This window comes from Saccostrea cucullata, unplaced genomic scaffold, assembly GCF_032062105.1.
Source record: "Saccostrea cucullata isolate Sc308-1 unplaced genomic scaffold, CSIRO_AGI_Scuc_v1 ctg2596, whole genome shotgun sequence".
Classification (NCBI taxonomy): domain Eukaryota; kingdom Metazoa; phylum Mollusca; class Bivalvia; order Ostreida; family Ostreidae; genus Saccostrea; species Saccostrea cuccullata.
In genome coordinates this window covers 108491-132449 of record NW_026919385.1, presented here as the reverse complement: position 1 = coordinate 132449, position 23959 = coordinate 108491, and the positions used below count along the sequence as shown (strand labels likewise).

The window sequence follows — 23959 nt, the reverse complement described above, 5'->3', positions numbered from 1 at the left end:
AATCAAAAATCTAAATAAAAGGGATAAAATGTATATTTTATCCACTAAACAAGTTAAGATCTTGAACAGAGAAAGATAAAATCCTTATCTGTACTAAGAACTTTCAACACTGGAAGCAATTTGTCAGTGTTTATTCTTGTTCTTATGCAATAGAAAACTTGTTAACGTCCTCTTGTTTGTTTAACACCTATCCTAGATTTACTTGTCACAGGTATTAACTCTGTACTCACCTGATCTCTGGAAGTAATCTAAAATGTTTCACAATGCAAACAATACATGAAGGAGAGATTAAAGGAAAATAAGACAGGGAATGTGATAACAATGAGCAGACAAAATATAACAACAGAAGCTAGGTATCATATATCTCCCGCTGTTGTCATCTGTACCTGTGACAGACCACCACAGTATTGGTCCTTGGGTCTTTTGTACTTTTTGGGTTTTAGCAGATTATTCTTCATGTGGCCTTGGTCCCCTGTTATTCTGTAAAATATTGTTGGGGAGGAAGTTGTTGGTCCTCTGGTTTTCAGCAGTGTTTTTTCCTGGTTGGTCCTGTATATATGGTTTTCAGAGGAGTGTTTTTCTGTGGTCTTTTGGTCCTCTGGTTTTCTGCAGCTTTTTTCTGTGGTCTTTCTTTCTCCGGTTTTCTGCACAGTTTTTTTCTGTGGTCTTTGGTCCTCTGGTTTTTCAGCAGAGTGTTTTTCAGTGATCTTTTGCCCCCTGGTTTTCAGCAGAGTGTTTTTCTGTGGTCTTTGGTTCTCTGGTTTTCTGCAGAGTGTTTTTATCCTGGGACTTTGACCCTCTGGTTTTCAGAAGAGTGTTTTTCTGTAGTCTTTGGTCCTCTGGTGTTCAGCAGTGTTTTTTTTTCCTGTTGGCTTTGGTTCTCCGGCCAGACAGTGTTTTTATCTTGGGACATTGGCCCTCTAGTTTTCTGCAGAGTGTTTTTTTCTGTGGTCTTCGATCCTCTGGTTTTCACCTGAGTGTTTTTTCTGTAGTCTTTGGTACTTCAGTTTTCTGCAGTGTTTTTATTCCTGAGGTCTTTGCTCCTCCGGTTTTCAGTAGAGCATTTTTTGGAGGCCTTGGTTTCCTAGTTCAAACAAATTACTGTTTCTCCGGTCTTTGGTCCTTTGGGTTTCAGTACAACATTGTTTCTTGGGTCTCTGGTTTCTTAATTTTACAATTTTGATTTTGTGTGCTTAATTGAACAAATAGAGAGAATGTATTTAAGAGGATACTGTTAAGAGATAAAACGTGAATTTCTTTACATTATTGACATACAAAGACTTTTCTGCCCTTCTGAATCTATCCCAATACAGAAAAAAAACTGATCTTGCAGGACTTGTCTGACAAGGAATATATGCCCTTCTAAATCTACCCCAATACAGAAAAACTCTGATCCTGCTGGACACAAAAACATAGATCCCCAATAAAAACAGACAGGTGTTCAGAAAATAATCTATGTTTGGCTGGTACATGTTTCTTTGTTCTCCTGAGCTCTGGCAAGCTGTCTGAGTACTGTTAGTGCAAATCACTCTCACTGGCAGATTCTGGAAAGATGCCACTGCAAACAGCCAGGAATGTTGTTATGCTTTCTCTCTTACAAGTGAGAATGTGCATGCTAATCCCTGGCAGTCAAATGCAGACACAATCTTAGTATCATCTTATCAGTTTCTATCCAAATCCATCTTCTATATCCAGTACCCCAAGTTTTCTGTAAACTTTAATAACACCCACACACAGATAGTGACAGTTGAACAATGCTGATTATGTAATGCCAGGATTTTCTCTTGTCAATAACTATTCAGGTCAGGAAACAGGAAGCTCTATTGAATCCTTTGACATTGGAGTAAATTATCTCAAGCCTATGGCAACCCCCAATCAATACCTCTCTCTGAATTAATGACATGATTCATTTCAGAGAACCAAAAATCAATCCCTAGTCAGCATCAATACATGGAACAGGTCATACAATGCCTTGCTGTGGTTTTCATCTTCTGCTGCAGTGTATCATTATTATCTTACAGTGACCTTTTCCCCTGAAGGGACAGCTAGGATCACCTCACATTCTAATATTGCTGAGCAGTCAGCACAAGTTGTTTACAGGCTTGTAACGATAGAAAGTGTGCTATAACAAAACTGTAAATTTAGATACAAGCATTATTTCTTCAGCATTCCTGTTCTTTTGCCAAAGAATAAATGATTTACTTTACATACCATTCTTAGCATATTTTGAAATTGAGAAGCATATCCCCCATTGTCTGGAGTTTGAAGCTTGTTGATGTTGACAAAGCTCTAAAGTTCTTTGATGGAACATTTTTGGAGAAAAGTTTATATGTCCAAATTTCTAATCTTGTACGTAAAAGCTGAGCATTTCTGTAAGAGAGGACTTTTTCAAGTTTTTTGTCTGAACATACTTCTGATTCTCGTTTGTCTGGGCAGACTTTGTAGCTCTTGTTAATTAACTTGGCAGAAAGTTGTATGTTACCAAATTTTCAAGCTTTTTTCATGGAAATGCATTTTGTTTGTATGGACAGACTATTGAAGCTTGTTTGTTTATAGTCAACTTAAGATTGTCTACACACTCTACTGAAACTTGTTTGTCTAGCCAGACTTTTGTAGCTTGTTTGTCTAGACACTCCAGTACAGCTTGTTTGTTCTGAGTCAATTAAAGATTGTTTGCTTAGACACTCTATTAAAACCTGTTCACGTTTATAGTCAAATAAAGCTTGTTTGTGTAGAGATAGTCTACTGAAGCTTGTTTGTCTAGCCATATTTTTGCACTTATTTGTTTATACTTATAATCAATTAAAATGTTATTTAGACATTTTACTGAAGTTGGGAAAACTTGTTAACAAAGCCTATTTAAGTTAGTTTCTATGCACTGACTTGTTGGAAGCTTGTTTGTCTACACAGTTTATTCGAAATAGTTTCTATTGGCAGACACAAGGAAACTTGTTTGTCTGGGCAGACCATTTTAAGATGGATTGTTACAGCAGACAGTTGAAGTTTTTTGTTTCATCAGATTTTTAAGTTGCTTGATTGAGCTGAAAATTTAAGCTTCCTTGAAACTTATTTGTTTGATAAGCTTAAATACAATGCAGGACAATGGAAGCTTCTTTGTCCATATCACAAAGCTTGCCTGTTGGGCAGACTTGTAAGGAAGTATTTGAAGCTTCCAATTAATGAACAAAAATGTCCCTATAACTGGGTTTGAGGGATTTCAGTGACTATAATGCTGGTTTTGAGGGATTTTGGTGACTACAAAGCTGGTTTAAAGGTTTCTAAATAAATGACACTTACCCCCATCATCTATCAGTTTCATCTGTATAAGGGCTGGGTCCTCATTGTGTTCCTCTAGGACTGTATCATCAGTCAAAGACAGACTCTGTAAACACAGAAATAACAACATTAGATGTCTATATAAACACTGTATCATCAGTCAAAGACAGACTCTGTAAACATAGAAATAGGAGCATTAGATGTCTATACAAAAATATAACTCCTCTAGGACTGTATCATCAGTCAAAGACAGACTCTGTAAACATAGAAATAACAACATTAGATGTCTATACAAAAATATAATTCCTCTAGGACTGTATCATCAGTCAAAGACAGACTCTGTAAACATAGAAATAACAACATTAGATGTCTATACAAAAATATAACTCCTCTAGCAGGGTATCATCAGTCAAAATGACAGACTTGTTTTTAAACATAGAAATAACAACATTTTTAGATGTCTTTACAAAGTGTTGTATCATATTTTTCTGGTAATTCGTCTTGCTTTTATGAAATTTAAAATCAGTCACAAGACAGACTCTGTAAACATAGAATTTATACAAAAAGTTTCATTGTAGTTTTATTTGACATATAAAATTTACCTTAGATAAAAAGAGTAATCATTATTTTTACACCAAATAATTTCTCCCATAACTTTTTAAACTGAAATAGACAGCCATGTAATGATGTTAGGTGCAAAATATCACACCTTGTTAATTATGTTTGGGATGTTTGACCCCATTATTCAGTAGCAAATACAACCTAAACCCTTGATCATATTGATTTTCTTTTTTGAATGTTACAGGAATTACAAAAATATAACTTTTTTAGGACAGATTATCATTTTTTTTAATGTAATAACACTGATGTTCTCTGTAAACATAGAAATAGGAGCATTAGATGTTTACACAAACATATAACTCCTTTTTTAGGACTGTATCATTTTAGTCAAAGATTTTAGACTCTGTAAACATAGAAATAACAACTTTAGATGTCTATAAAGCCACTGTATCATCAGTCAAAGACAGACTCTGTAAACATAGAAATAACAACATTAGATGTCTATACAAAAATATAACTCCTCTAGGAATGTATCATCAGTCAAAGACAGACTCTGTAAACATAGAAATAACAACATTAGATGTCTATACAAAAATATAACCAATGTATCATCAGTCAAAGACAGACTCTGTAAACATAGAAATAGGAGCATTAGATGTCTATACAAACATATAACTCCTCTAGGACTGTATCATCAGTCAAAGACAGACTCTGTAAACATAGAAATAACAACATTAGATGTCTATACAAAAATATAACTCCTCTAGGAATGTATCATCAGTTTAACACAGACTCTGTAAGAATCAAAAACTGTAGGAACATTTTTTTTATCAGTAGCTTGCATTTTTTTAGCCAATTTTTTAAAAAATAAAATTATGTCATAATTTTTCGGATTTGAATGTTTTTGATTGATTTGATCCTTTGCTTTAATAATCTGTTTCTCTGTAAGTGCCTTGTACATCTGTTTAATTTATGTAAGCTGTGCCTTATAAAACAAAAAACAAGTTATATAAAATTATTCTGATCAAATTCCAACCCACACAAGAGTTCTTTTGACAACAATCATCTGTGATGATGTAAATAGACCTAGGATTTGTTAACAGATGTGAACCGACCTGAGAACTGTATGGGCTTTTTACTGCTGGTTCAGACACCAGCTTAACCTTACTGGTGCAGATGTTAATCTCATTCATTGGTGGCTGATAAAATACACACGGCTAGGTACAGATGCTGATCATGTAAAGCTTCCCAACTTTAAGCTGGGGCACAGACACTTTGATCATGTAGTTTCCCCACACATTAATTCCCCCCACTTAGCTAGGCACAGACACTGGTCAACTGTAGTTTTCCTACACAGACCCTTGTCATGTAAAGTTTCCTAACTTAGTTAGGGAACATTTTTTTTGTAGTTTTCCACACATTAATTCCCCCCCCCCCTTATTTTAGCTAGGGCACAGACCCTCGTCATGTAAAGTTTCCCTCTCCTAACATGGCACTGCCTCCCAACGACCCCAACCCTAACCCAGGATCATTATTTTTTCATATTTAGATGAATTACTCTATCTTTTTTCAAATAAAGTAGAAATTATGCCTTGGCAAAATCCAGGGGTTAATACAGTGTGTTTTGTGAATTTACAAGATTATAATTTATTTATGAATGTATATGTAATCATCCATTGTTTCTGGGGTGAAAACATTATAGGTCAAGAGTTAAACCCTCTTATAATCAAACACTGCCCCTTATGACCTGATCCTGGAGATCTGATGTTCCCCATATCCTTGGAAACCCCATTACCTATAGGGAAATACAAACTGTAAAGACAGCAGATGTACAAGTGGTGAGGAGACATTTATAGCTACTCTCTCGTGACCCCTGCATAACATTATCTGGCTGAGCGACCTTCACATTGTAAACCTACGCTGCTATCATTACTTTTTTGTCAGGCTTCCAAGAAAACAAATATTTTTGCTGCGCTGAGTGGGAATGCGATGGATAAGTAAACAGTGATATAGAAATCAATAGGGCCACAGCTAACAAAGTACATTCATCAGGCAATTAACCGGGGAAGCACCAAACTCTGCCGGAGCTGTCTAGATCAACAGCGTTCAGATTGCTGACGATTTTTAATTTTATTGCTGAGTGGATCAATGGTGGAATGGCTGGCTTTCTCGGTGACCATCGACTCCTCATCCCACTGACAAGGAATATACCAGACCACTCATTAAAAGCCTGCAGTCAGATTTATGTTGTAATAAATGTCTGTCCTCATTAAAAGTCAATCCCCAACCAGCAGGCCTCCATAATGAACCAGTCCGCCATCAGACCACATTATATACAGTATTAGTTCTCTATTATGTACATTAAAGTACAGGATTTCAATGAAGCTTCACAAATTAATGTTACACAAGTCCTGCTTTAGAAAATGCGCAGAACATCCATTATCAATTGTTAATGAGGTCAAAGAACTAGAGATGTGATAATAATGCACTAAAACTTAGAGCCCTGGGATGTGTTTATTAAATCGTAATGTTTGAAGGAATTCTCTCTCATTAGGAGAAAACATCACCTCGACTGCCTAGACATTAGGTTACCATGGAAACATCTTAACAGGTGGATTCCAAGGAATAACAATTTTAGCCCAAAAAAGAAAAAGTTAAATCTGAGAGGAAACGTGCTTACACACACACACAAATAACTGAACAAAAGACACGACAATATACGATAATGAATGTAACATTTAACAATGCTAGGTAAATCCTATAGAACTGAAGTATTTGTAAACAGCAGGTGTTTTGTCAGATAACAAACTAAATATTCATAAATCAAGTGATCTTCTCCAATGGCTGAAGGCTTTGTTACATGTGTGATGAATCTATTTATAGAATCATCAACTCTCCCTACACGACTTAACTTCTTGTGTTTCTATACAACCTTTCATTGTTTGTATAAATCACTGATGTTATTAGATCAAGAGCATTTTAAATATCTACTTCCTCCTATTAATTGACGTCTCTTGTAGTATGTGACTGATAAATGCTGTCTCTGTATATAAATCAGTGACCCTTAGAAATGGGTAGTTTCTGTCAAGTGCTGTGCTTGGGTCAAGTTTAGTATTTAATGACAACTATAATGACTGTATGGTTGCTAACAAGTGTTTTCCCCATGCTTGGGTCATGCTTAGTGTTTTTTCTGTGCTTGGGTCATTCTTAGTGTTTCTCTGTGCTTGTGTCATACTTGTTTCTCTGTTTCTCTGTGTTTGGATTATTCTTAGTGTTTCTCTGTGATTGGGTCATTCTTAGTGATTTCTCTGTTCTTGGGTTATGTTTAGTGTTTTCTCTGTGCTTGGGTCATGCTTAGTGTTTTCTCTGTACTTGGGTGATGTTTAGTGTTTTCTCTGTGCTTGGGTCATGCTTAGTGTTTTCTCTGTGCTTGGGTCATTCTTAGTGTTTCTCTGTGCTTGGGCCATTCTTAGTGTTTTCCCTGTGCTTGGGTCATTCTTAGTGATTTGTCTGTGCTTGGGTTATGTTTAGTGTTTTCTCTGTTCTTTGGTTCATGCTAAGTGTTTTCCCTGTGCTTGGGTCATTCTTAGTGTATCTCTGTGCTTGGGTCATTCTTAGTGTTTCTCTGTGCCTGTGTCATTTTTAGTGTTTCTCTGTGCCTGGGTCATTCTTCATGTTTCTCCATGCTTGGTTCATTGTTAGTGTTTTCCCTGTGCTGCTTATGTCAAGCTTAGTGTTTTCCCTATGCTTGGGTCATTCTTAGTGTTTTCTCTGTGCTTGGGTCATTCTAAGTGTTTTCCCTGTGCTTGAGTCATGCTGAGTGTTTACTCTGTGCTTGGTTAATGCTTAGTGTTTTTTCTGTGTTTGGGTCAAGCTTAGTGTTTCTCTGTGCTTGTGTCAAGCTTAGTGTTTCGTGACAAATATAATGATAATATGGTTTCTGTGATTGTGGGTCATGAAATAATGTTTTTCAGTGTTGGCTACACGTCAAATTGAGTGCATCAATCGACAAAAATTCTGCTTAAAATAAAAGAAGAAATTCAATTGTAGTAAAATTCTACAGAGATTTGTTCATAAACCTCAGCCCCTACAAGTGATCTAGCCCTTGACTTTGAAACAATGGGAAAATATGGGTTTTTCAACTGATAGTACAATTGTATAGTCTCTGTAATTGTGCATCATGTTTTGTTATTTTGGTGACTATTATCTGTGTATTCTGTGTGAAAAAGGGTCCTATCTATCACTTCATTGTTTGGTAACACAGCTCTACAGGGCTTCTATAATAACTATCTGTGTGGGTCGCCCAGGGGAACTGTTCTCTACTCTCTCTGGAGGAATCTTTCAGGAGGAACAATTCAAGCTGAGATTTTAATGGACCACTCTCTGGTAAAGGATAATATTGATTGTCTCTGTAGGGCTGTATCACACACCAGGCCATTATATCAGAGACAATCACTTCTGGTAATGGACAGCGGATAATTACACTCACCGATTCTCTTGTATAATGTGCATTATTTATCAGAAGTTATGCAGTAAGGTTATAAACATTACAATAAGTGATGACTATACTGACTGTCAAGTGATCCATTTCCAGCTAAGGTTGGATAATGTTAAGGATAAAACCATACCATAACAGAGCAATATTATTAAAATGATACCTCAAGTTATTGATACATTAGAAGGGACACAGAAATTGTGGTCTCAGAATGCAATACAGCTGAAGTCCTTGTATCTCCTGTTTTAATTTTAACTTTGTATGAGAATTATTAAATTTCAAGTACAGTAAAATATGTTTATATCAGGAAGGACTAATTTTTATTTGTTAAAAACAGAATTCGTCAAAGTCATTAAACTAACGATATGATATAACACCACAGGGAATAAAATCACTTTGCCATAAAGTGAAAATTCATTATATGGGCATTGGATGTAATAGTGTTATACTGTTATTATAATCCAATAAATACTGCACATTTCAACTTAACCTCAGCCTTTACCATGACAGTTGCTGGCAAAAAAGTTGCATAAATTGAAATTTGTTCTTCTCAACTAATCATAAAAGGGTCTAAATATATATTTTTGCATCAGTATCAATGTGCTTTCTGCTACCATTTGCTGTTAGTGGAGGTCTAGATGTATCTGTGTTAAGTGTCTGTAATAAGATACATGTGCTTTGTATGTGGGTGTCTTTAGTCTGGTTTTTGTTGGTATGTATGTGTTTATTGTTTGTACCTTGGTGGTGTGGTTGTATCAGTGTTTTAGTGTGTGGGTATCTTTAGTCTGGTTTTGTTGATATGTATGTGTTTATTGTCTGTACCTTGGTGGTGTGGTTGTATCAGTGTTTCAGTGTGTGGGTGTCTTTAGTCTGGTTTTGTTGATATGTACGTGTTGTTTGTACCTTGGTGGTGTGGTTGTATCAGTGTTTCAGTGTGTGGGTGTCTTTAGTCTGGTTTTGTTGATATGTACGTGTTGTTTGTACCTTGGTGGTGTGGTTGTATCAGTGTTTTAGTGTTTAGGTGTCTTTAGTCTGGTTTTGTTGATATGTACGTGTTGTTTGTACCTTGGTGGTGTGGTTGTATCAGTGTTTCAGTGTTTAGGTGTCTTTAGTCTGGTTTTGTTGATATACGTACGTGTTTATTGTCTGTACCTTGGTGGGGTGGTTGTATCAGTGTTTCAGTGTGTGGGTGTCTTTAGTCTAATTTTGTTGATATGTATGTGTTTATTGTCTGTACCTTGGTGGTGTGGTTGTACAGCTCTGTGTTTCAGTGTGTGGGTGTCTTTAGATATGTATGTTTATTGTTTGTACCTTGGTGGTGTTGTATCAGTCAGTGTTTGAGTGTCTTTAGTCTGGTTTTGTTGTTATGTATATGTATGTTTGATTGTCTATACCTTGGTAGTGTGGTTGTAGGACTGGATCACAGCTGTGTACCACTGGGTAGTTCCTTCCGCTCGATACACCTCCAGGCGGTACCCAACCAGCACCGTGGGGGTCGTCAACAAGATCCTCTGTCCATCCTGGTAATCCAGCCAGTTCTTGACCGCCTGATTGAGACTGGGGTAGGCTTCAAACACTGGGTTACTCAGTAGCTCTGCCTCCTATAATATTGAGATATAATTAACGCTAGTGAACAAAGATTGTGTGATTCTCTGTGCTCAAAGTCGGTTACAGAAATGGTAAAGCTTTTAGATTCTCACAATAAATCTACAGGAAATCAAAACAGGGCAGAGTTGTAAAGTCCCTTTATATTACATAATTCTAGCTAGGATGTAAATTAGTGTCTTAATGAGCTGACAATTAACAGAACACTGTCTGTCCTTCACATGACCTCGGCTGTCTCCTACCTCCTAAGTGCGGACCAAAAAAAAGAAATGGAATCCTAGACAGAATGTGTTTTTTGGAGTTATTGGGTTTATTGGATGGAATCATGCACATAATGTGTTATTTGGAGTTATTCTTTTTGGTGTTATTTTCTCCCTGTTATTCCCTCTGAGGGACCCCTTGTTATACGTAGCTACATGCAGCTTTTGAGATGTGACCTGGATAAATAATGACTGAGACATGACAGTTCCTCTGTCAAACCATTAGCTCTCAGTATTGATTAAGTCCTCCTGTAAATTTTCACTAGGTTAGTGTCTGTGGTATCTGGTTATATAACATTCAATCCTGCCACAAACCGAGCCACTCCACTCAGGTCTGTTTACCTTAAGGGCTGATTAAACTTTCTGGAGGAACATTTCTACATTCATCAGGTGTACAGGTTTAAAACATGCGAACTGCGGCCACCTATAAGTCCTCCATTATACATTTCTTATCACCGGCAATCTTTTTTTCCTAAAAGCCCAAACATTTATGTTGCCTGTGGGCTTTAATCAGAAAAATAAGGTCTTATGAACCCTTAGCTTTTCAACCTTGATTGCCGTCCAAAACAGCATAGGGTTTATTAAGTAGACAAGACATGGACATAATGCTGAACAAAAGGTTCCCCCGATAATCACACAGTATACAGAAACCAAACACCTAGCGCTGCTTCACCTGACTTCCCCTACATAATACGACAAAACGGTGAACACCTATATTATTCCTCCTAAACCAGACCTGGACTACTCAGGTGTAAATAGAGCTCCCCAGAGAAAAATCTAACATAAATTTGATTTCTAATTTTAGCACAACAATAACCACTAGAGTTTAAACCAAAATTACCTCAGAAAAAGAAGCCCTTATTGCCTGCTTACTGCAGAATCAAGAAACTCTTAAAAGTGGCATAATCATGGCAACTATTAACTAAAGAGTTTTTCCAAAAGGTAGAGAAATATTATGTCTCTCTGTGGACTAAGAGATGACTCCAGTTTTATTTGACAAATGGTCCCCCCTCCCTTTAACCTTCTAATGACTGTGTATAGCCCCCCTCCCTCCCCCTAAACTTCTAATGACTGTGTACAGTCAGGATTACTTCATACAGCACTTATCAGGTTCTGATGCAAGAAAAGTGGGGCTCTTTGACCTTGATTTATTAATATAAATCTCCCCCAGTCTGAGCAGTAAATAATAGGTTGTGTGTGTGAATTGTAAGTTTGTTTACATATCTAGATAGCAATGTTCTCCGGGGAGTATGTCGCTATCACAATGTCCTCATTTTTCGCACTCTGTTGTGTTTGTCCAATGGTTGTTTAATATAAAAGGTTTTTATTTAGACTGCGCGATCATAAACTCTCTATATCGGATCCACTGGAGAGGAATGTACCTATCTCTGAGTGCTCAACTAAAGATAAACAGGTCAATTGTCTACCATCATGTGACCTCTCTCTTTACAGATCACACGACCTCGTGGTATTGATGCTTACACACCATAACAAGCACAATTTATCCCACTTCACTTTTAATTCATACCAGAAACTAGAGGTACTGTGAGCAATGAGCTCACTAAATGATACCCCCCGCCTCCCATATGAATATAATGGCAGTGTCCATGTTTTGCTCTGGAAAATCAAAAATATACATCAGATCAAAAAGTAAAATAGGAGGTGCACAATGGCAATATGTAATTAATAATCTGTGAAAGTTTCATTAAATTTCCTTCAGTGGTATGAAAGGAGTTGCGGATAAGAGATGGGTACCCCAAAGCGTAACAGACAGATGGACGGACGGACAGACAGACGGAAATACAGATTACTATATACCCTCCCACTTTTCAAGCGGGGGGTATAATAACATATTCTCAACATTATCACAGACATATTAAAGGAAATAATAACAAAATACTCTACAGATGATTCCAATTATCCATAAAAAATACAAAGCAAGTGCTATCCTACACACAAATCCAATTTATCCACAAAGGATACAAATTTTACAGAAATACTATCCTGTTACTATCCCAATATCCTAATGGGAGCTATAGCTCTGGAGATCCTAACACCTTGAGACAAAATGGACAGACACTATTCTCTTCACTTTATTAATTAGAAGTGTATAGGGGTTTATTCTTCAGACAAATTAACTATCTACACAAATTAACTATCTACACAGAGGGGATAATCTTCTTCCTGGGGATAGTTTACTTCAGACTTCACCAACCGAGGACAGAACTCTGGTGAATTCCTTTGATGTCAATGCGCTGTAGTACATGAGATTAGTTTATTGTCAGACTACATTATAGTACATACCTGGAAACCGTGCAGGTTTTTATCCTCTACAAAGGCCAAAAGCTGATCATCAAAAAACTCAATTGGTCGCTTTCTACAGCTGCTCAGCCCTACTTTATCAACAATGGATCGGAAATTCTAGGAAAAAAACCAAGATAACATTTAAATGACAGTGATTGAATATTTTGTACAAATCAGTTTTTCATATAAAAACAGTTGATGTTAGATAGGAATATGATGACTCTGAATTTTCTCTGTGTTAATTATTCACAATCTGATAGCATTGCTTAAGGCATGACCGATTTATTCTGTGCATATAAACCCCAATCTTTAAACAGTACACAATTTATCAAACCACAGACAGTTTGGGAGATAAGGTCACCATAATGCATATGGCAGTACCATAGAACTATACCAAATACTGTATACAGGGAAATATCTGCCCCCGTTTTATTTTTGCCCCTTTCCCCATAACCTGGGTTGGGTGAATTTAAAAAGGGGCAAAAATGTTTGCAAGTGTGAAAGGGCAAAAATAAAAGAAGCGCAAATAACCCTGCACATACAGTACACACATATGTTGGTCAGGTCTTGGTATTATACTAAATTAAAATTATAGGTTAGTCACACCTCAGTACAATAAATACATGTTGGTCAGGTTTCAAGGTCAGTGAAAACAATACTTTCACACAGCTATCTCAGAGTTCCCGAAACTAGTCAAAAATATGTCGGACAATTGTCCTGTAAATTTTTAAAATTCGCCGGACAAATGTAAAATTTACCGGACATTAATTTTTTAGATAAAATAAAATTAAAAAAAAATTCTTTAATTTATTCCTTTTCTCTCTCTCTCTATTTCCCATTCAGTTTGTCTTACCGGTTTGTCTTTCCAGTTTGCCACTCTAGTCCATGATCAGGAAGACCTTAGGACAGCTAAATGAAAAGTTGGCAAATACGTTTTTTTTTTTACTTAATTTATAAAAAATATTTTCCATTAGGCGTATGTATCTGGGGTTTGACGTCGCTGACGGTGTATGATGACCAGGGCTTCATCGTATAAAAATTATGTCCTTTCTGACATATTTTATTTTTAAAATAAAATCTGCAACATGACGTCTTTTGGTTGATTGTTTTACTTAAGAATGTATTGACAGAAATATGTACTAATAATATAAAAATATGCAAATTAATCATAAAAATGATGATTTTAAGTGCAGTTTTGTTTTTGTCGTTTTATTACATGAAGTCAGCCAGTCCGCTATTTTTAGAAACGGGGAAAAACGCGCTTGTATTAAATGCTAACAAATGCATGGAAAAAAAATCCAAAAATTAGTCTAACATTTATAATTCTAATACTGTGGTTTCATCAATTTTCGTTGGCATCAATTTTCGTGGATTTTGTAAAATAGACATTTTCGAGGATACGTAATTTCGTGGACAAAAGCATTACCTACACAAATGTATGTTACATTTCGTAATTCAATGAGCATTTGAATTCGTGGATCTGCTCAACAACGAAATCCACGAAAATTGGTGCTCAACAAATATTGATGAAACCACAGTAGATTAATTTACAGAGAAAATAAAAATGGTAAGAAATTGTCTATAATCAAGCAGAAATAGCTGGCAACTTGGCTTGATCTTAACCATGTTAACCCTGCAAAGTTCGTCCTGCAAAACGAAAGTAAATTGCCACATTTTTTACTGCCAGAACTACAGAGTGTATATTAAGATGGAAAATTATTTGTTTGACAGGGTTTTTTTCCAGACTTATGGAGAATATTATTTTATTATGTAGCCTTTTATAGTAGACATACACCGTCTACATTTAAACAAGAATGCACAAGAATAATCTGGCGCACCACTGACGTTTTTTAAAAATTCCTTTGGCTTTGCACGCTGATTGAATATTGAATTAAATGATTTTGTTAAGATTATGTGTCATTGTTATACAGTCTGTAAAAAAACCGTCGGACATTTTGACCGATAAAATTAAAATTTTACCGGTCCCATTCAAAATTTACCGGGGATCCCCGGTGGACCGATGCGTTTCGGGAACTCTGCTATCTATTAAGTCTCCCCCATCCCTACAGTGTGCTGTAATTAAGTATTGATTTTTTTCCGGGTTCCTAAGCAACACATCATGTCTGCATGTGAACAAGTATATAAATAAATAGCACAAAGTCACCGTACATTAACATGCGCCTCGCATCTGACGATGTCTTGTCAGCTAATATTCTGCCGGCATAAATCATTTTGGACATAATGAAAGTATACTGATGTGATAATTTATTAAAATTCATTAATGCAGCTCTCCATGACATTCTTTGTTGAGAAAAAAAATCTCCAGCCAATTCATGTTCAAATTCTGCTGCTTGTAGGGGCAGATTTACATTAACACATTCCCTTCTTATCAAAGATGTTTACCGTAAATATTATAGCTGTTCACCGAAACCTAGAATAATGCCAGTGTATTTTAAACTCACTGGCACAAAGGTATAGAAAATGTTTAATCAGGCAAAATTTCAAGGCATTTTCAAACCCCTCTACAAACAGGCTTTTAAGGCGCTCTTTTGATGGACTAGATTTACAATAATTTAAATCTCTGGTTAAGTTAAAGGTAAACTTGCAGGACTTTTATCAATATTCTATATGAAAAGTATTAATACATTGTGTTGGTTATCCAATTATATGTATGCAGGATTTTAAAGATTGCATTAACATTTGAATTCAGTTTGAATGTGTCCCTAAGGTAGAAGAAATCAATTGAAACCCCTGGCAGTCCCAGTCAATACAGAGTTCTGGCTTCTCTTCATAAATCAGGATAATGACAATGTTTAGTACATAAACCAAATAATGATTACATAAATAAATAAAAAACGCCAGGGCACTGGCCAAGTTCTTTTCATATCACTAAGTTAATAACAGAGGAGGATCCAGGATTTTACAGTTACTGAGTTACAATGGGTGCCTGACTAGGCAGTTACAGAGGAAGCTACTAGAACATTTACGATGGGGGTCCACTAGGCAGTTACATTGTGTGCCTCTAGGCATTTATGATGGGGGCCCACCAGGCACTAAGGGGTCTGAGTACAAGGCGGTTCTTACAAGGTAAATGACAGTGTCAGGTGGTGTCCCGGAGCTTCCCCCAATAGGCCTCTACAGAATCAGCAATTGTCAACCTTATGTTGACACAGATTTAACTTAATTACTCCATGGATGACATCCATAACTATAACTTAATGATACATCATAAACGTATTAAAATCTACCCGAGATATTAGTTCCTTTTTTATTCAGTATACCTACCAGCGCTGGCCATTCAACTGAAGTTGTCTTGCTTTCAGGGTCCAATCTCTCACTCCAAACAACTGTCTGCTCCACAAGAAATACTTGGAACACGGAGTGAATTTTGATCCATTCTCTCTGCTGCCAATCAGATTCATCAAACTCCACCAGGACCTGTAGGGGAAAAAACAGCACTGAAATTAATCTGGACCTACGGATAAAGTATCATCAAATTCGATAAAAGACCTTTAGGAAAAAACAGCATTGAAATCAATCTGGACCTACAGATAAAACATCATCAAATTGAATCAGAACCTACTGTAAAAGGCTGGGAAATTGTATACAAACTTATTAGAGTTCTAGCTAAATAATGACATGGTCTTTGATTATCAATGAAAGAAAAATTTCACTGCCTAATCAGTTTTTATTTGAAAACAATTTGATTAATTATTAACAGATTTTTTCTTCAGAAAACCATTAATGTTTTGATGGATGTTTTTCAAAGAACCACATGCAGGCAAAAAGAAGAGAAAATCTCTGAGACCCAATACCTGACACATGTGGAAGCAGTAAATCTAGATTACCCAGGGCCACAAGGTAAAAAGAGTTTTAACTGGAAGCATGTGTATATGTTTATAATTACTCTTCCTCAGGGGAAGCTCTTTATAAAAAATAAAGCACCAGAAAATAGCAGCACTATCAATAACCTGCCTCCCGAGAGCGTGGGAAAATAAACCCCAGCCATGTTCATCACACAACAAGACAGTTCAAGGAAAGGGAAACAACCTTTACTCCTCCTACTGCAGCAAATATTTCCTGAGTATGAGTAGTCTTTCCTGTCCTTTACATTTGTAGTGCAACAATACTTTTTACTCTAATATCAAAAGAAATTATTATTTCTGGAAGTAAGAATTTCAAAGAAAAGATAAGTTTACACTCATTACTTATTAAACAAGTGCCAAATGTTCCTGAAGAGCTCTGAGTCTGTCAAAAATAACAATTTTTTTTAAAATTTGAATTAGTGTAGACATACTTTTTCCAGGTGATTATAATTTAAACTATGTGCACAGTTAGATTTTCAAGCTCAATGTCACAAGGTACTGAATATGCATTTTAAAAGACATACAATGTCAATCCAAGATATCTGACTTATTCTACCCACAGTTTGAACATAGATGTAAGTCTGTGGAATATTTTTATGACCCTGTGGTAAAGATTATGTAGCCAGTTTGTCAGACATTGTTATCCTCACTCTGTTTCGTCTTGAGTATCGACAATGACTCTGCATTACAATACGTATATATCACTAACTGACATACAATTACATGTGTATCAAGATACAACAATAGGTACAATTTAATTTAATCCATTTTGTTTTGCAGAATATTATCAGAGGCCACCAAATAATGTATCAGTGCATAAACTTACACAAACAAAAAATTCTGGAATACTTTCTTTCAGTTAAAAACAATTTTTGAGAAAAGTAAAGTCACAGTCAAATGAAAAGTTCAAGAAACTTATAAACAAAGAGGTCTGGGTACTTGTAAACAAAGAGGCCTGGGTATACTTGTAAACAAAGAGGCCTAGGTTTACTTGTAAACAAAGAGGCCTGGGTATTTGTAAACAAAGAGGCCTGGGTACTTATAAACAAAGAGGCCTGGGTATACTTGTAAACAAAGAGGCCCGGCCACTTGTGAACAAAGAGCCCTGGGTATACTTGTAAACAAAGAGCCCTGGGTATACTCGTAAACAAAGAGTCCTGGGTATACTCGTAAACAAAGAGTCCTGGGTATACTCGTAAACAAAGAGTCCTGGGTATACTTGTAAACAAAGAGGCCTGGGTATACTTGTAAACAAAGAGGCCTGGGTACTTGTAAACAAAGAGACCTGGGTACTTGTAAACAAAGAGGCCAGGATACTTGTAAACAAAGATCCCTGGGTACTTGTAAATAAAGAGGCCTGGTTACTTGTAAACAAAGAGGCCTGGGTATACTTGTAAACAAAGAGGTCTGGGTACTTGTAAACAAAGAGACCTGGGTACTTGTAAACAAAGAGACCTGGGTACTTGTAAACAAAGCTAAGAGGCCTGGGTATACTTGTAAACAAAGAGGCCTGGGTATACTCGTAAACAAAGAGGACTGGGTACTTTTAAACAAAGAGGTCTGGGTACTTGTAAACAAAGAGGCCTGGGTGCTTGTAAACAAAGCTAATAGGCCTGGGTATACTTGTAAACAAAGCTAAACAAAGAGGTTTGGTTACTTGTAAACAAAGAGGCCTAAGTTTACTTAAAAACAAAGATCCCTGGGTACTTGTAAACAAGGAGACCTAGGTATTTGTAAACAAAGAGGCTTGGGTATAGTTGTAAACAAAGAAGCCTGGGTATTTGTATCCAAAGAGGCCTGGGTATACTTGTAAACAAAGAGACCTGGGTATTTGTAAACAAAGAGGCCTGTGTATTTGTTGACAAAGAGTCCTGGGTACTTGTAAACAAAGAGGTCTGAGTAATTGTAAAGAAAGCTAAGAGGCCTAGGTATACTTGTAAACAAAGAGGCCTGGGTACTTGTAAACAAAGAGGCCTGGGTACTTGTAAACAAAGAGGCCTGGGTATTTGTAAACAAAGAGGCCTGGGTATTTGTAAACAAAGAGGCCTAGGTATACTTGTAAACAAAGAGGTCTGGGTACTTGTAAACAAAGAGGCCTGGGTACAAATGTAAACAAAAAGGCCTGGGTACTTGTTAACAAAGAGGCCTGTGTATTTGTAAACAAAGAGGCCTGGGTACTTGTAAACAAAGAGGCCTGGGTACTTGTAAACAAAGAGGCCTGGGAACTTGAAACAAGGAGGCATGCATAAACATGATCAGAGATCAGCTGATGATCAGTATCATGGGGGTTTATTTTCCTGTACTCATGCTATTTGGGGGAATTCTTAAGTGTTCACCATATAGAATTAAAGATTTATAAAAATTAAAACACTTAGTGTAGTTACGTTAAACGAATGTCCAATAATCAACAAGCATCAGAAGCAAGTTTCTATGGTCAGAAGGAATTCAACCTTGCAAAATTTCTGTTTCCCTTGTTTAATACATATAACAATCTGCTCTTACTTTGTATAAGGCATAAATATCAATTAAATCTCTAATAATAATGAGCGAGCAAGCGAGCGAGAGAGAGAGAGAGAGAGAGAGAGAGAGAGAGAGAGAGAGCAGAATTCCTTCATGACAAATTTATGCCTCTAATAATATTAGTTTTAATGTTTTTAACATGTAAATCATAAGTAAATTTTCAAAGACCATGCAATTACCTTGTAATTCCTATTAACCGCCCCTACCCCTATAAGCACAGGGTTCGACATTCACGCTCGTCAACTCGTCATTTCCACCCAGAAATGATTTCGGACGACCTGATTTTCAGTCTGGCTCGCCCAAATGACGACCTGGGATAAGTCGGGAATATTTAATAATGTTGTTTAATATTTTAAAATAAACTTCATAAGGCCTTGAAAACATATTTTCCTGTAACCAAACCAACACATTCAACATGTTCAAATTGCAGCCGTGTAAATTTTTCTTCCTGCCAAATCTGTGTTCATCAATCAGCTGATGCAATTTTTACCAAAAGTCTTTAATAAAGCTTTATTTGAGATATAAAATATGTCAACTTAGTCAACAATCACCTGAAATATTAAGAGTAATAATCATCATTGCATTTCCCTATGCAACTTTCTGATCATCTGCTGCTAGACAGCCTTGCTGGGTGTCCACTGTAATATCATACCTGGTTAATTCAGTCCATGGATATTAAGGCCTTCATGGTAAGTGAAAATGAATGATTTAAACTGCAAACTTTAGCATTCTGCATACACATGTCCGATTCTGCTCATATTTTTGTTTGATAAAATACTGGAAGACATCTTGACATTCCAAAAATGTCTGGTTTACATTTTTTAATACCAAAACACAACTTCTGTTAATAATCTTAACAAATTTTAAACAATTGCATATGTTTCATTTGATATTTTATTTGGAAGACCTGAAATTCATTTGGGCAACCTGTGATCAGTACCAAGGTTGCCCAAATGGCGAGACCAAATTTTGGCGAGTGTCAGACCCTGTAAGCGCCCCCTAAGGTCTTTTTCAACTGTTAAAGGAAATAAGGGCCCCCTCTTCAGTAATTAAAATTATCTAGAATCCTACCAAAAGTCTGCCAAAATTTGAAGGATTTAGTGAAAATGAATCTTTTTATTATCTGATCTCTTGGTTTAACATAATTTGGGTGGATGTTCTTCATTTAAAGTAAAGTTAGACGTTAATTTAGAGATTCTTTAATTATTTTTTTTTTTCAAAATATTTTTTGAAGTTAAGATTTGATATTATATATTACAAAGAGAATACCAAAACAACCGCCCCCTTTTCGCAATTTTCTAAGCACCCGGAGCGGTTAATTAAGGGATTATAAGCTATTTGGTTAGACAAAATCATGTCACCATTTGTTCATTTTCACTCAGCATTAATGTACACAGCCAATTGCCAATATATTCAGCAATATTAATTCAATACCCTAATAGTATTTGCTTTCTCTGAGCATAATAAATTAGATGAAGCATGTTTTGTTTTGTACGTTTCTACAAGTGATGGTATGCAATGACCTTTGTTTTACGCATTTTGTGCTACCAAGTTTTGAGATGGTCCCTTAGAGGCTTGGCATATATCCAACTCCTCACTTTACATGACCTATTATACTTTACAGAACACTGAATACAAATATGTACACTGACAATTCACCACCAAATGAGTAGAGAACACACAGATCTAGTCGGATAGCTAAATCAACTTCATCAAAAGCTTGCTAGGTGTGGCCCATTTGTACTGCAGTAATGGGACAGATTGAGACTTCTAATACATCATTATAGAGTTAGACACATTTTCACAAATGATAAAACCACTTTGGATATTTTTTTTTTTTGGTCAATATTCAGTCTCTTTTTGGGAGCAAAGAACATAAATAAACAAAACACTACAGTTTATGTGTCAGCAATGGTCAGTGTTAATTAATTGATACTCAGGATACTTGAAACTTGGTTGAAGTAGGTACATCACATGTTGAAATCATTGTCTAAAGAGAAATCTTGGAATCTTAGTACTAATAATATGTTGTGTGAATATTTCTCCCTTATAATCTTTATAGTATTTATAAACTTAACTAAAATATCCCTAACCATGTAGGTTCTAAAATTTCAAATTTAGAGACCCGCCGGTAAATGTTGTAAGACCATAACACCTGTGATTTTTTTCTCAGTTTGAAAAAAGCTCAGATGAAATAGATTATAGAGAAAGCATAAAGATTTCATACTCTCAGAGGAGAAATTACTATCATCTTAGCCCCCAACCCCCAATCCAAAAACAAAACAAGAATACATGTAGAGAGAAGGTTTATAATGTCCCACTTTCCTTGTTTCTGGGTCAACTTTTCCATGTCTTCCAATAGAAGCTAATAATATACTAAATACCCAGCAATCTTAAGTAAGAGTTCATGTAATATTCCTTTCTTCTAACAATTTAATATGTACAGTAAAAATTGTCTATAGATTTACACTACTCAGGTTCCAAAGTAAATAGCTGCAAATAGACTACATTCGGGTTTAGACAAGTCATTTTAAAGAAATGAATTTACCGAAATGGACATAAAAATTAAATTTAAAACGAGACATTAGTTTACACACTATCCAGATTTGACAAGTCTCACTGTATCGCTGAGTGAGATGTTGGACCTGTCGTTGAGATGTTGGACTGCTTATGTCACAGAATGTTCAAACCTTAATCTCATTTGTATTCGTTGGTGTTTAAACAGTGACAGACCTGATGTTTACATCACAGAGGTAAGGGTGAAACGTTTACTGAATTTTGTAAACGTTTAAACAGATAGCAGTAAACGAAACGGTACCGTTTAAACGGGAAATATTCTATGTTGGATTTTTATGGCTACTCATTCATGAAACTCGAATTTAATAATCAATTCTTTCACTTTAATATAAGTATGAGCTGTTATTACAAATTTATTGTTGGTCATTGTGATTTAACCGTAAGAATTTGAGGCGCATTAAATTCATTCACTTACGACCTCGTCACCCAACTGCTTGGTTTATTTGGTTACCGGACGTAGAAAAAATAATTGTAAAGATGGATCTTTTAATCTCAAAAAAAGTAAAACAGGACTTGCTGAATGTATTGAAACTTTTCAAAGACTTGTGAAAAATGTATTATATTTATTTAATCAAAATATATCAAGTTTTATATTTCAAGTGTCGTAAAACATCGCTAGTATTAGCAACTCGGAAATCGGAATTAATTATGTTAGCCCGTATCGGGTTTTAGATATTTTCATTCAATATGTTTCCGGTTTAGATTGTTGCTTATCAAATGGCCAAAGACGGTGTTTCTTTTGTAAATTATGAAATAAAACAATTTTTTTTGTGTTAAACTTTATTTCTGATAGACATTGATAATGACCTTCGTGTAAACGTTTACTCAAACTGTAAACGTTTAGAGCATATAATCGAAACGTCGCCGTTTACACGTGTAATCGTTTCGCCCTTACACAGAGGACAGTACATTAGACACATGTGTGTCCAAAAAATATTAAAATATCAAAGTAAAAGGTAAAACAAACATTTAACTGTGTTCTAGGACAAATGCATTTTGTGACCCTGGAACGAAAACTGTCTGCCTTTCAATGGCCTAACGGCCTCAGACAGACAGTTTTGTTCATGGGTCCAACAAAACGCATGTTGCCCTCAAAACTTGGTCAATAAATGTATAGTATTCTAGATAGGGCGTTAATTGTTTCAGCCCTAACTCTTAATTCAACTCCAATATTACTGAATTTAAGTAAGGGTGTCTTCTTTTTGACCCCCTACACAAAAAAGAACAAAGGAATGCCAAATAGGTGACTCTCAATCTCTGGAAGTTCAAGGGACCATAAGAAAAGTTCGAGATGTTGAAGGGTTCAAGAGATAGAAAGTACATAAAATCCGAAATTTTAAGTTTCGATCATCATTGTTCTGCTATTATTGATACTGGAAGTACATGTTGATATAAAATTTAATGCATGTTTACATTTGTATTTTTCAGGTAATTCAATTGATTTCAGCAAGATTATATTTTGAATAAATAAAATAAGTATTCATATTTATTTGTTCACATCACAGGCCTTAAGATCGCTTAGAAAAAAAAATTGAGGTGTTGTAAAAAAAAATAAAGGTATGGAACTCTTTTCGCCTCTTTTCATAGGGTACCAACTTTCGCCAATAAAATTCTTTGAAATCAAATGCTTTACAATTTTACTTTTTATCCATATCTATTCATATATAAACAAATTTCATTACTACCAAATTTCATTCCGTAATTCCTTATACTTCTCAAGCTATTCTGGAATCAATTCCAAAATTGACCTATATTTTTTTACTCGACATCAGCTTGGGCCTTCGAAGGGCTACACTAATTTTTAAGCGGGAACGATGGGACAGATTTTCCCCGGAGTTTATTCTAAGCTCAATGAATATTTTCTCATTTGCATTCGAGCTTTACATGGATTTTCTCTAATTTGATCATATGATCTTACTTAGTCACAAACAACATTTTAGCGGTCTAATGTTTTGAAAATCGAAAGGTATATAATGCATTCCGGGAATAAATCGTTCGACCATAGCTTCTTTTACATTCATAATCAACATGGCGGTGTAGTTGTTGATGCAGACGTTTTCAAGTTAATTTTCCGCGAAAGGAATTAATATGGACTTAACCTTACATTCCGGAGTAAGAAATCAACTTTAAAATGTTGAAAGATCTTGCAAATACTATGCAACTCTTCGCTGCACTTCAAACACCGTCTGTTTACATGTGAATGGCTAGGGGCCCAAGCTAATGTCGAGTAAAAGAAAGTAGGTCATTTTTGAGATTGATTTCAGAATATCTCGAGAAAAATTTGGAATTTCGGAATGAGCTTTGGTACAAATGATGAATGTTTATCTATGAATACATTTAAATAGAAAGTAGAATTTTAGAGCATGTGAATAAAAAATATTTTATAAGCGCAATGTGGTACCCGGTGTAAGAGTTCAGTACCTTTATTTTTTTTTTACACACAATTTTTTTTTCAAGCGATCCAAAAGCCTGTGGTTCACATTGCATGATAAGAT

At 35.7% G+C, this 23959-nt stretch overlaps 2 protein-coding genes across 5 annotated transcripts in view; both read right to left on the bottom strand.

Moving 5' to 3' along the window:
- Positions 1 to 23959, bottom strand: part of LOC134230422 (putative cytochrome P450 120) — an 86458-nt gene that overhangs the window by 21169 nt on the left and 41330 nt on the right. The window lies entirely within an intron of this gene.
- LOC134230387 (lysine-specific demethylase 3B-like) overlaps positions 1 to 23959 on the bottom strand; it is a 59282-nt gene that overhangs the window by 24943 nt on the left and 10380 nt on the right. For 2 of the 4 annotated variants that reach the window (XM_062712194.1, XM_062712188.1), the window contains exons 2-5: positions 15787 to 15939; positions 12502 to 12618; positions 9727 to 9933; positions 3298 to 3382 (exon numbers count right to left, since the gene is read on the bottom strand). In XM_062712194.1, the coding sequence (XP_062568178.1) occupies positions 3298 to 3382; positions 9727 to 9933; positions 12502 to 12618; positions 15787 to 15939 (562 nt within the window). Of the gene's footprint in view, positions 1 to 3297; positions 3383 to 9069; positions 9082 to 9154; positions 9378 to 9726; positions 9934 to 12501; positions 12619 to 15786; positions 15940 to 23959 lie in introns of those variants that run through there. The other 2 variants (XM_062712201.1, XM_062712209.1) reach the window with 2 other exon arrangements.